This window comes from Monosiga brevicollis, genomic scaffold, assembly GCF_000002865.3.
Source record: "Monosiga brevicollis MX1 MONBRscaffold_7 genomic scaffold, whole genome shotgun sequence".
Classification (NCBI taxonomy): Eukaryota; class Choanoflagellata; order Craspedida; family Salpingoecidae; genus Monosiga; species Monosiga brevicollis.
In genome coordinates this window covers 1054836-1067096 of record NW_001865044.1, presented here as the reverse complement: position 1 = coordinate 1067096, position 12261 = coordinate 1054836, and the positions used below count along the sequence as shown (strand labels likewise).

The following is a 12261-nucleotide window of genomic DNA, read 5'->3' as shown; positions in this document are numbered from 1 at the left end:
GCCACCCGCCAAGCAAGCGACACCGTGTCGTCTCGGCTGCTTGCATTTTTTTCCTCGATATCATCCCCCGAACAAACTCCAACTCCAACCTCGACTCGACTCGACTCGACTCAACTCCCTAACCCTAACCCACCCCCCACCCCTTGCTCTGCCACCTGATTTGGCTCAACACCGCCGTCTGAACCCCGATCTTGCCTGATTCGGCCTAAACGCCAACCCAGTTTTTCTCCCTCACGACAAGGCCATCGCCAGCGCACCCATCCCCAACTTGTTCTCCCCACCCCACCAACAGCCTCAGCTCCCTACAACCTCAGTTGCCGTTGACAGCCCAGCCGTGGCAAGCCGGCCTCAAACCATCCTACGCCGCATTTTCTCTTGGCCTTTTTTTCCCCTCTTCTTCGCCTTGAAGGATCTTTGCTGCTGTTGGATTGACGGTCGTCTTTTGAAACAGAATTTCAAACGGTCTTTGCCTCTCCCATCACCCTTGCTTGCTCTGGCCAAACACGCTGCATCGTGCGGTGCATGCTCACGACCGCCGAGATGCAGGTCGTCCATCCGCCGTCTGCCAGCTTTTCCCACTTTGATGAAGATGCCCTCCTTCAGGTCAATCAGGTGTATCAAGCCAACTACTTTGGCTGCGCCCTCACTCGCGGTGGCACGAACGAAGACATGGAGTGTCTCTCTGAGAGAGCTGTCCGGCGCATGCTGAACACTGGTGTGCGGCCCCTTCGTGTCGCCCTGGTCATGGCTGGCAACAGCATCTCCCTCGCCAACTTGGATAAGAATCGTACCCTCCTCAGCTTCAACGTGCGCGAAATGCGGTGCTTCTCTCGCCATCGTGACCACCGCAGCGGCAAGCCCAAACTCATCTCCATGATGACGGTCAACCGCTTCACCAAGGACAAGAACAAGCCATACCAATGCATCATGATTCACTTTCACACCACTGCCGAGGCCGACAGCTTCTGCTACATGCTCAACTACATGTGCCAGGAGTTGTTCCGCAAGCAACGTCAAATTGATGCAGCCCGTGCGGCCACCCTCAACTACCCCCACACCACAGACGATACCGGCCTAATCGACTCGGCCCCGCCTAGCCCCTCAACGCGCGCTAGCAACCGACTTTCCATCAGCCGAGAAGCGCAAGGTGCCCGACCCCTTTTTAGCGCTGACACAGGCTGCAAGGACTCACGCCAACGCCGACGCAGTAGCTACCAGGCCCGGCTGCCCGGTAGTCAACCTCAGACCCCGCGCATGAGCCTCACCCAATCGCCGCGGGCCAGCATCACTCTCGCCAACTTCAACACAGCCGCGCTGGGAAGTAAACGTCCTAGCAATGCGGGATCGAGTCGCAAGGCCTCCATCATGATTGAAGAACCTTTCAGCCACAGCCCCCCACGCCCCGACTGCCTGGCCCCCGTTCGTGTCGGATGGAATTAGCCACGTGCTGTCCCTGTTATGAATTATTCTGCTACATTTTGCGCTTTTCGCGAACGCCCTTCGCCACCGTGTCCTTCCTGATTTTTTTTCTCCAGTTTCCGTCACTCAAGATGTGATCGATCGCCCCGAGTGTGAACGTTGAAAACGCCTCCAGTTGTCGCTTTATAAAAATAATAATTGCTGATCAGAATTAACTGATATCTGAGCCTCACTGCCAGTGCTTTCAACGAAGCTTGCCACCTGAACCTCTGTCAATGCTTCTGGTCGGAGAGTGGTCAAAAAAACGCCCCACTCAACAGAACGGGTCGCACCAGAAAAAAAAAAAATCCCCGTCCAACCTCGAACAGAACCATTCGCAAAAGGTTGATTCACTCCCAAGGCCTAACATGTCCATAAGCAAGCGAAACTCGACGGCCAAGATCAATCGCGCTTGCCGTCCGCCGCCACAACCTCCTCCAAGTGAGAAGAGGTTGGAGAGAGCAAGCTAATGGTGGGCAATGGGAGAGTCGTGGGCAACAAGCTGCTCTTCTCACTGGTCGAGTGCGTGCGCGCCAGTTTGGAGGCCGTGCCGGGTGCTATGAGCTTGGATCCCATGGAGACGCTCGTATGAGATCCACGACTCTGCAGCAACGGCGCAATCCCGCCAGACGGTGCATCGAGCACCGCCAATCGCGGCACGTCCACGTAGTCTCGCCCGTGCCATAATATGTACTGCGGGTCAATCAGAAAATGAGTGCATGATCTGGCACGGCCGTGCGGTTCGCAAGACGGAGCAAGGTGCATCCTTGGCACAGAGGACGCACCGCGAAACAAGCCAGCGCCACCGTCATGGAGAAAAACAGCCAGAACATGCTCGAGAGCAGCAAGGAAAAAGGCATCATGGCTAAACCGGCCACCGCGACCAAGGGTAGCTAAGCGTCATGATCAAGGTGTGAGCTCGCAGAACCAGCTAGGAGCAGGAAAAGATTGATCACAATTCGCCCAGCATTGAAGGTGAAGAAATCATGGTCGAAAGCTTACCAGCGTGACATGCCAGGCATGGGTGGGGCCCTTGAGCGCTTTAGCAATCGTTTCCACTACCGACAAAAATTCGTTGCGAAAGAATCATGAACACATACGCCTCCGTCACTGCATGTGTGGGGCAGGCCGGATGCATTTCAAACTGACCGTTGGAAGTGCGCACGCGCACTTGACCCGTCAGGAGAAGCAACGCATCTTGCTTGCCGCCATCCAAGAAATTGTTGTGAAAATAACTGCCGCAAATTGAACATGAGCTTGCCAGTCCTGGGACACGACGCGAAAAGCAATAGAGCGCCCGATGTTGAGGTTGCCTACCGCAGGGCACTATGGTACAGGTCCCGCAACGTGCCACGCAGCGTGCGCTTGCCGGTGCGTGTGAAATCTGACTTTTGAGCCGGTGTACCTGGCAGGAAGCACAGAGTCTGGGTGAATGAAGCGACGCTATGACAATGGGATTGAGACTGGTCGAGCTGAAGATCAGCGGCTTCGTACCGGCGTACTGGATGCTGATCTCATCGGCATGATCAGCCCAAGTGCCTCGAAAAGTTGTCAACAGCCCGGGCCAGGAAGTTGCCAACGCACTCTCTGTTGCTGTGGTTGGGGCCAAATTGAGAAACTCGGCCAGATGCTGCAGTTGCAAGAGAAGTGCATCTTGTGCAAACTGCCAGATCCGAACGAGATGGGGGCGAGCCAGGGGTAAGTTGCAAATATTGGTCAAACTGCGCATGCAGGCAGCCGCGCGTCAACCGAAGCAACACCGACCATGGTCTGAACGACATTGGTGCGATCAAGCACATCAATGCAGTTGGTTCGGATGACACCCTTCTGCCTGTGGGCCAAGCGCTGCACCATTCCCAAGGACATGAGGCTCGATAAATCATAAACCCACACTGATCAAAACAGGATCACCGGCTTAAACTTCGTCTCAGGGCTACGCGTACGTACGCCGGACGTTAGGCTCATTGTGCTTATGCCCTGATGCTGGCGCCAGTTTGAGGTGGAAGCCTGGTGCCAGCCACAAAACAAGATGAGTGGCCTGATCAATCTCATCTGCAGCCACGATTGATTGCCACTGCGCGACGCGTCTACTCTAAAGCACCAACTTTTAGTTTGGCGAGGTGTTGCCACTGCATGTTGCGGCATTCGTGGTGAAAGTCAAACCACTCTGATCTGCACACGGCGCATGACCCGCGGGCGTGCCGAAGAAAGTGACCATGAACAACTGAGTAAGCTGCGTGCTCGCTTTGCTTTTTTTTTTCGACAAACGTGTGTACGAGTGCAACAGGATCAACCACGAACTGACTTGATGGGGAGGGCCCGTTCGATGCTCTGCAGAACGTCTTGAAAACGGCTCCCGAGGATGCCTTCGGAGCCCGTCTTGTTGACCAGATTGATGCACAGGCACGGTCCAAATCGCTGAGAAACCACCCACCGATGTTACCCACGCCAGATAGTGAGCTCTTGAGTGACACGTGTGTGGGACAGGTGGTGTGGAATTCAAAAGGTACAAGAAAGAGAAACGATCGACAATCGCGCAGAATGGGTCACAAAAACCGGCGTGCACGCGACCAGACGCACAGTGCAAAGGTCGCTCAGGTGACGCTGGCAGGCCAAGTTGCTGTCATCATACTCGCTCATTCGAAAGGGTGGCTTGTAGCTGTGGTCAGAGCAAAAGGTTTCCACACGTGCAGTTCAGATTAGGAAGTTAGCAAATGCATGAGGAACATTGCCACCAGTTTTGTGAGAACAAAGTTGAAGGGGGGGCGTGCACTGCATTTCTTAATTCTTCCACTACTTGATCAGAAATCGTGTTGGGAATCCAGATTCACATGGGCTAAAGACGCACCGCAGATCTGGGGGCTGTGACCAGCAGAGAGGAATAGAGCCACGAACTTGTACAAAACAGCTTGCAGCCGTACCGCACACCAACACCTGCTCAGACTCCACATGGTTGGCGCAATGGCCGGAAATGCGGACACCACGCGAATGGAAGCGAGTGCCTGACGGCATTTAAATCATGTCAGTCCAACGCACGGCCAGTTGAGGATGCCCGAGTTGATGGCACGCGCCAGGAGGACAGCCGTGCTTACCGATACGCCCGAGGCTGCGGCGTGAGAAGAGAGCAAAGGTATAGGCCTGTCCGCTCAGCGAGGTCAGCTCCTGGCTTCTAAAGAAGCCATGCGCAAAGGGCACCAACAGCGGATGGGCCTGCAGGCGTGTGCAGAGGGTGAGTCCGATGCGGTGTCTTTGCGCCTGCAATCAAGACAAGCAAGCAAACATGGGCAAATTGTGGCAAACCTCTGGCACATCGAGCAAATCTTCAAGCAGGAGGCGGTTGCAGAAGAAGCGTCGGTCGGCAATGTCATATAGATCCCGGTTGGTAGTAAACTAGGTTGGGTCAATGATCCACCAAGCAGCCATAGCCAAGAATGAGTGGAGTGGACTTTGGCCCAAGCTCGACGTCAAAAGACACGTGCTTTACCTTGCTCTGTTGTGAGAAGGGCGATGTGACATCGTAGGTGTAGGAAAAGTAAAGGCCACGCTGCTTCAAGACTGTGCGGATCAGATCCAAGCACCGCTCTTCGGCCCGTTGCTGCGCGTGCGGGTTCATAATAAGCTTCAAAATGCCGGCAGGGACTTGGACCGCGCCGCGAAGGGATATGTGAGGCCACATGATGCAAACGCGCGCACCTGCTCAACGACCAGCCCCGTTGTCTTGCTGGCTACGGGCATGAGCTCGAAATCACTGGCCTGTGAAGGAGCCAAGCCGAGAGTTCCAAGGCGTGAACGACAACGTCTGGCACAGAGCCAACACACGCTCTGAAGGCAAGATCAATGTAGCGGCCCTGAACAACGTACACTGTAGATGACATGGCCGTTGATGCGCGCAGCCGCCTCAACACCGCAGACCAGCACCAGATAGGGGCCTACAGTCAAAGCAGAAAGGTAAATGAGCACATTAAATCTCAGAAAAGAATGGGGCAGGCAGGCCAGGGTGCGCCCTCGTCAGTCTGAGCAAGAAGAAGAGCCTACCGCTTAAAAGTCGCAAAAGGCCATACAATGCATAAAACTCGCCGGCATCGACGGCCGAGTCCAGCTTTGCCGCCGCTGCGTACGCCACCAGACCACGCACAACCACCAGCCACGATGAGGCAGATCAAGGCATCGAGCCGTGAAGGTCAAAGCGCTCAGAAGCGCAAGGATTTGGCTTGCTTTCTTGGAAGCACGTGTGGGCCTTTTGCAGCTCTTGTGGGCATACAAGATTGAACGAACGACTCGTACCACCGGAGCGGATTTCAAAGGAGTGGCGGTCGATTACGATGCTGCCGGCCTCAATGTCGATCTGCAAAAGGTCTGCGGACGAGAACCTGCACAGATGCCGTGCAGGCATGTGGTTCACCGCCGATCAAAGGTGGTCAGATCAAACCGACGGGTGGTGGAAAATCGAGAGCTGGGAGAGGACACCGGACTCAGCTGGGTACATACACGCGAAACTTCTTCATTGGAGTGGGTTTTGACCCCCCGCTGACCAAGCAGCGGGGCGTGCACAATCAGGTCCACTGCCTTACGCCTCAATGAAGCGTGGGCTCGATCTGGGCCGCACGCGCTGCTGGTGCCTTGCCGTGGGCCTCAAGCTCTGTCACAGAGCAAACCGAGCGCTTCGCGGTGCTGGCACTCCAAATCTCCAAGATGATGTGGTCTACTCCTCCACCTGCCAAGTGCCACACATCTCCCGCAACAATGACTAACTCAAGATCTCGACACGCCGCCTGCACCACCGATCGCTTCTCGCCTCCCCCCGCCCCTGCAACCCCCTGCCTCCCTGCGAACCCAGCCGTGTCGTCTACCTCTCTCTCAATGTTGAAAAAATGAAGCGCGCGCTCAAAAAAAAAATTTGAGAGAGACAGCGAGAGAGTTGAGGTGCATTTGTCAGACACATGTGTGTGTGTGTGTGTGTGTGTCTCTCTCTCTCTCTCTCTCTCTCTCTCTCTCTCTCTCTCTCTCTCTCTCTCTCTCTCTCATTCAGGATCAAGGATGGCGGCGCCGCTCAAGCCTTGGGAGATGCGGTATGAGCCATGATTGCTATGCAGGCGGTGGTCGGGAGAGGTGTGTGGGCTGATGGTTGTTGATGGGCGGGCTTGTAGATCAGCAGATGCCACTGCTGGGTCTGCAGCAAGAGCGGCTGGCATGGAGCCAGGCACTGCAGCCAATCCGGGAGGTGTCGCTCCTCCCGCTGTGCCGGCCCGCGATTTGGATCCCATGGGCTATTCTCCCATGGGAGCCCGGGGCTTCCAGTATGGGGCTCATCCGTACGGCTATCGCGCCCCGATTGGCTATGGCCGGGGCTATGGTGGTTTTGGGTACGTGTGAGCACGCCCGCGTGCCAACATGATGGCAGCCGACATGTGACAATAGCTCATGGGGTCGCTTTCATGGACGTCTGGCTACTCGTCAGTTACGATGCTTATGGGGCAGAATCTTCAAGCCTGAGCCGCGTGATTGAGGTCGGCTTCTTGCGGCACGCTCTTTGCACGCTCTTCTGGACTATGCCTTCCTGCCTCTCGCCCCTGGCCTTCATTGCTCCTGTTGCCGACCTACCTACCCCTTTATGATTCCCTCCTTCAACCAACCCCCTTGCTTCGTCTCTCAGGACAAAGCGCGCGCCGCCTTCCAAACCGTGGAGTCGCTGGTCTTTGCCGTCAGCTCAGTGTCCCACATGTTGGAAAGCACTTATGATGCTCTTTTCAGCTCAGTCATGTGCGTCACCGTCGGCTCACCTTACCGCGCGTGACCCCTCTAACCTCCGGAACCGCCCCCCGTGCAGTGCTATTGTTGGCGTGGCAGAACACTTTGGCAACATGAAAGACCAACTCAAACAGACTATTAAAGCCATCCTACGCCTCCAGGCACTGCGACGGCTCCTCGCCGCCATTCTTCGCATGATGCATCTCCCCGTTCCATCTTTTTTGGTCTGTGCTGCTCACCAGCCTCGTGCTCTCCCTTTGATGATCATTTGTGCGACTCCAGCTTAATCAGCATTATGATCCTCATCATCAAGATCCAACCTGGTCCAATTGCGATCGGTCTCACGTGTGTCATGTGCCTCCATTGTGCGGGTGGTGTAGGCGATACCGGCCAGCGAATCAGTATCGCTGCCCAGCACTGCCGAGGGTGGCCGCACGGATGCAAGCACAATGCGTTCTCCACGGTAAGCCTACTCATTTTGAGTGGCGCGATCGTCTTGCGTATGCCGCGGTGCCCAATTCCTGCCCCTTCCCGCCCTTTCCCCGCTTTCTACTGACCACTTTTGGCCGCATGCGCTTGGTATCCCTGCTTGCCTTCTCTTCTTGTGCTGAAGCAGCTCGACATCCCAGTGGGGCACACTGGTTTTCATGGCACTTGCCGTCGGTGGCCCCTATCTGGTCTGGCGCTTTCTGAAGAGTTTTGGTAAGGCCCACGGATCCTTGACTTTGACTCTGCCCCCACCCCTCCCAACGGGCCTGTGCAAGCTCCTCTCCTTACTTCTGAAACGCTTGTGCCCGCGATCTGCTTGTTCATCAGACGATCGCGAGCCCGTACGTGCAAAGATTATTCATACCTTTGTCGCAGAGCGGCAAGACGAGATCGAGGTTCATGCAGGCCAAGAAGTGGTGCGACTCCTGACCGCTCTTGCCCTGACTGGGGATATGATCTATATGATCTGTGCTCTTGTGCTCAGGTCACATCACGCATCACGCATGATCTCTGCCCCCTTGTTTCTGTGTGAAACGTTTCGCAGCTTGTGCTTCCGCCAACATCTGAACCACGGGGCTGGGTCACGGTTCGGCTCTTGGACGACTCAAAACAAGGGTTCGTTGCTCACTTGATTTCTTTCTCTTTCTCTCTTTCTCCTTCTCTCTCTCCGATGTCACCGTGACATCTTCCCCAAATGCATTATGCTCATTTTTTTTTGTTCGTTTGTGGCCTTGGCTGTGCTAAAACAGGCTCGTTCCCCTCAACCATCTCAAGCGTCTTGGCTCAACACCAACCTCCGTGCGAAGTGGGCCGGCTATGCAATCCGCCTATAACCACGTAACGCATTGACTCAAGACGGCCGTGTGATACACGTGCTTTTTTAGAACCTGTTCGTCGCCCACTCTGTCTTTGTTTTGTTTTTTTTACTTTTGCGAGCTTTTTTTGGCTTGTCATGTGTCCGAGTATGGGTGCTTCAGTGGACTCGGCATAGCATCATACCCCATCACAGACGCCAGCTCCCACCGAACGCGCAGTTGCATTTTTAGGCTCTTCAATTTCGCATCTCGGTTTGCTTTTGCGAGCCCTTTTTGCAAATGACATGTTGTTCCTTTTCAAATGGGTGGGGTCTGAAACGATGATGGGACAAGTAAACACTTGCAAGTCAAAGCCCCATCGCAAAAGTAGTTGGTGGCGCTCACACGCTGCCAATGGTGCTTTATGCATACTCTCTTTCGTCTTCTCTCTTGCTGAGCTGGACAGCCTTGTGTTTCCATTTTTCTTTCTTTTTATTTGGCTGAGGAAGAAAACACTTCCGCCAACCACAGTAGCGCTTTTGGATGGCTTTTCATGAGTCGAGAACGCGTGCTGCTTCCTTCTCCATCTCCAAGTCCTGTCAATCAAAAGAGCACCAGGGTGAGCAAGAAACGTGTTTGTTCGCCCTCTTCTGACTGTCGCAAGCAAGCTGCGATAACAAGAGCCGAGGGAGAGATACAACAAACGTACATAAGAAGAAGGATCGTCGGCATCCAGGCCACCGGGGTAAGCCAAGCCAGAAGCTCCTGCAATGGCTCCAAAGCCGTCATACGTCGGGGTGGACCATGTTGCCGCAGCCGCAGCCGTTGCCGCCCCGGCACCAGCTCCATAAGCTGACATGGCTGGCTCACCCACCGGGCGCTCCAATCCCCACGGTGAAGCAAACGCCCCAGCCCCGGCACTGCTGCGCCCGTTGCTTGCCACGCCCGGAGCTGCGGAAGGGGGTAAGGAAGTGAATTGCGCTTTGGGCACAAACTCGGGAGCACGCTCGTCCAACATGGAGGACCAATGATCCATGCCGGGGTCAAACCCCAAGCTTGAACTTGGCGCACTGCCAAAACTTCCAAAGCCCACTTCGCTACCAAAGGGCATCAAGCGATCAGAGCTGCTCTCGAACCCATCACCTCCCCAAACCTCGGCGGACAAAGCTGGTGATACGGCTGCAAATCCAGGTGGATTTGCACCCATTTGGCTCGTGCCAAAAATAGATGGGGAATTCAAGAAAGCCTGGTGACTGTCACTGGTCGGTGTGCTCGTAGGTAACCCTCTCGCCGAGGTTGCGGAATGAGGCGGAAGTGAGACGGCTGTCGGTGTGGGCACAAGAGTCGGAAAGGCGAGTGACGCCGCCACGGGATTACTGGCCTTCACGGGCTTGACTTGCATCTGAGTCCCGGAAGCAATATCAGCAGCAGCAGGTTCTGGTGCGGGCCTTGGGTTGAGCTCGTGGGACGACGCAGCCGCCACCTCTGGCCCAGTCTTCAAAGGGGGCAGGGAGAGGGCTTCGGGCGCAGGCAAAGAGGCGGGTATGGGTGCTGACGCTGATGGGTTAGGCTCAGAGATAGCACGAGCATCCTCAGCACGAGCATTCTCAGCACGAGCATCCCCAGCACGAGCACCCGCAACTGCAGCTGCGCGCTCTTGTTGCCGTTGCTTGCGTCGGTTTGCGCGACGCCGTTTCGATTTGCTAACGCGACCTTCGGAGGAAGCCGCGGCTTCTGCTTCCCCGACCTCTAAGTTGGGGGCCTCTGGCCCTTCTGGGACGGAAGAGTCGCTCGCTTTGATGGCATGGACCCTATCTGAAGCCGAATCCGGCGCCACCACCTCGCTTGCTGCGACATCTTCAGTTGCAGTGGTGCTGGCCACTTGGGCAGCGTGTGTCTCAAGCTCAAGCCGGCGCTGCTCCTCAAAGAGACGCCGAGCCTCCTCCTCTTGTTCAAGAATGGCTGCCTCGCGCTTTCGTAGAGCCTCGCGCTCCTGTTCTTTGCGTTGCTCCTCGGCTTCCTGTTGTTGCTGCCGAATGCGGCGATCCAGGTCCTCCAGCTGTTGGCGCGCACGTTGTTCAGCCTGCTGCTTCTCTTCCACGCGCTTGCGGGCAGCCTCGGCCTTGGCTTCCAACCGATCGCGCTCGCGCATACGCGCCTCTTCCTCTTGGCGCAAAAGATCCTCGGCCACGGCGCGAGAGCGCTCAGCCAGCGCGCGCTCAAGCATGAGCTTTTGGCGAATGTCTGCGATGCGACAAATCTTCACCACCTCCTCAATGCGGGCTTTGAGGCATCGCCGCACGACGCGCAGAATGGGATCTGAGTACGCGGCTTCGCGCAAGAGGTCAAAGAGCTGAGAGCGCTCCTCAATCTTGGCCGCATGTTCTTCCAAAAGACGGTCCAGGTCGTCGGATTCCTGCTTCTCAAACATGGCAATGGGGCGCAAGTCCATTTTCTCAAAAATTGACAAGCGGGACGACTGCTCCGCGGCGGCGGCGGCGGCCACTGCTGCAGCTTGATCCAAAACGGCCTGAGCTTGGGCCTCGACCTGGGCGGCGGACAGCATTTCACTCATGGCCGCTGCCACATCTGCAGGAAATTGGGAATCATTGCTGCTTGCCGCTGCCGGTCTGGGCGGGGCAGCCGCTTCCGCAGCTGATTTTGAGGTCGTCGAGCCAGCAGAAGCATCAGCAGCCTCACACTTGGCCAAAGCTTGCCAAACCGAGTCGACCAGTGCCTGCTCCTTGGCAGCGGCCTGAACGTTGGCACGCTCGAGTTGAGCCCTACCTTGCTGATGCGCCTCGAAAAGCTGCTGCTGCAGCTGGGCGCCCTCCGGGTTTTCGCGCATCATGACCTGGCATTGCGCCTGCAATTGAAGGAGGCGCTGCTTCATGTCTTCTTGCGCGCTCAGCTTTTGCCGTGTGCGCACTAGGATTCGCAAGGTCCGCTGATATTTGTCACGGAGTGTGCGAATCTTGCCCCGACATGCCTTAATTTTAGCGGCCAGATTGTCCTTGCGCTGCTGATAGAGGGCACCCTGCAGGGGCGGTACGGCCTTTTTCGAGCGCTGGCCCTCCTGTAAAAGATTGATTTGCATTTGCAAGGCCTTGAGTTCCATCACATCGATGCTCTCCAAATCCTTTTCGTGCTGTGTGATTTGGCTGGACATTTCGCTGATGCTATCCTGCATGCGTCTGGCCAGGGTACTGACAGACTCCAGATCCTTGTTGAACACGTTGATGCGACGATCGGTAATCTCAAGATACTGGTCCACAACTACCCACAGGCACATGACCTCGACAAACTCAAGCCGGCGCTGGTGGCGCTGCGGGTCGCTCACGGCATTCAACTGCCGGAATTTGCCGTGAAGCATCACGGTGAATTCGGCGCGCACGCTCAGCACCTTTTCTTTTGCCTCAATCAAAGGAGCCAGGGTTAGGATGCGCTTGTGAATGGCCTTGAGCCCCGGGCAGATTTGGCGCCATCGATACTCGTCTAGAAGTGCAGCACAGCAGTGCAGCAAGAGTGAGCAAGAACCCTATGGCTAGCGAAAGCATGACAAACGAAGCGATGATTGCAACAACGCACTGGTGGTTTCTGGCGAGCGATAGAGCCAGTTGACAATGAGATCAGTTTGGTCTTCAATGGTACCATAAGTCATTGAGGTTTGGCGAGGCAGCACCAAGTACAGGTAATCGGCATCGTTGAAGAGGTCGGGCATTTGTGGTGTCTCCTGTTCGACAGATAAAAGAATGCATGCATCAACACTTCA

The 12261-nt window shown here is 55.8% G+C and overlaps 4 protein-coding genes across 4 annotated transcripts in view; 2 read left to right on the top strand and 2 right to left on the bottom strand.

Moving 5' to 3' along the window:
- Positions 1–522: 522 nt before the first annotated feature.
- MONBRDRAFT_24694 (uncharacterized protein) lies at positions 523–1440 on the top strand (the record flags this gene model as incomplete). Its single annotated transcript, XM_001745054.1, has 1 exon — positions 523–1440. One exon carries the CDS (start codon positions 523–525, stop codon positions 1438–1440), a length of 918 nt encoding a protein of 305 aa, XP_001745106.1.
- A 420-nt stretch (positions 1441–1860) lies between these two features.
- Positions 1861–5851, bottom strand: MONBRDRAFT_24693 (uncharacterized protein; the record flags this gene model as incomplete). Its single annotated transcript, XM_001744880.1, has 18 exons — positions 1861–2061; positions 2461–2516; positions 2608–2693; positions 2776–2863; positions 2953–3121; positions 3223–3303; positions 3406–3465; positions 3564–3630; positions 3764–3876; positions 4039–4117; positions 4307–4460; positions 4551–4713; positions 4759–4848; positions 4943–5053; positions 5152–5211; positions 5320–5387; positions 5494–5568; positions 5743–5851. 18 exons carry the CDS (start codon positions 5849–5851, stop codon positions 1861–1863), a joined length of 1830 nt encoding a protein of 609 aa, XP_001744932.1.
- Positions 5852–6398: 547 nt separating this feature from the next.
- MONBRDRAFT_24692 (uncharacterized protein) lies at positions 6399–8544 on the top strand (the record flags this gene model as incomplete). Its single annotated transcript, XM_001745053.1, has 7 exons — positions 6399–6527; positions 6655–6821; positions 6860–6965; positions 7112–7218; positions 7489–7582; positions 8023–8111; positions 8445–8544. 7 exons carry the CDS (start codon positions 6399–6401, stop codon positions 8542–8544), a joined length of 792 nt encoding a protein of 263 aa, XP_001745105.1.
- Positions 8545–9040: 496 nt separating this feature from the next.
- The window catches only part of MONBRDRAFT_24691 (uncharacterized protein), a gene marked incomplete at both ends in the record, with an annotated part of 5500 nt that continues 2279 nt past the window's right edge, over positions 9041–12261 (bottom strand). Inside the window, 3 exons of the mRNA XM_001744879.1 lie at positions 9041–9085; positions 9199–11984; positions 12078–12222. Coding sequence (XP_001744931.1) covers positions 9041–9085; positions 9199–11984; positions 12078–12222 — 2976 coding nt within the window. The remainder of the gene's footprint in view (positions 9086–9198; positions 11985–12077; positions 12223–12261) is intronic.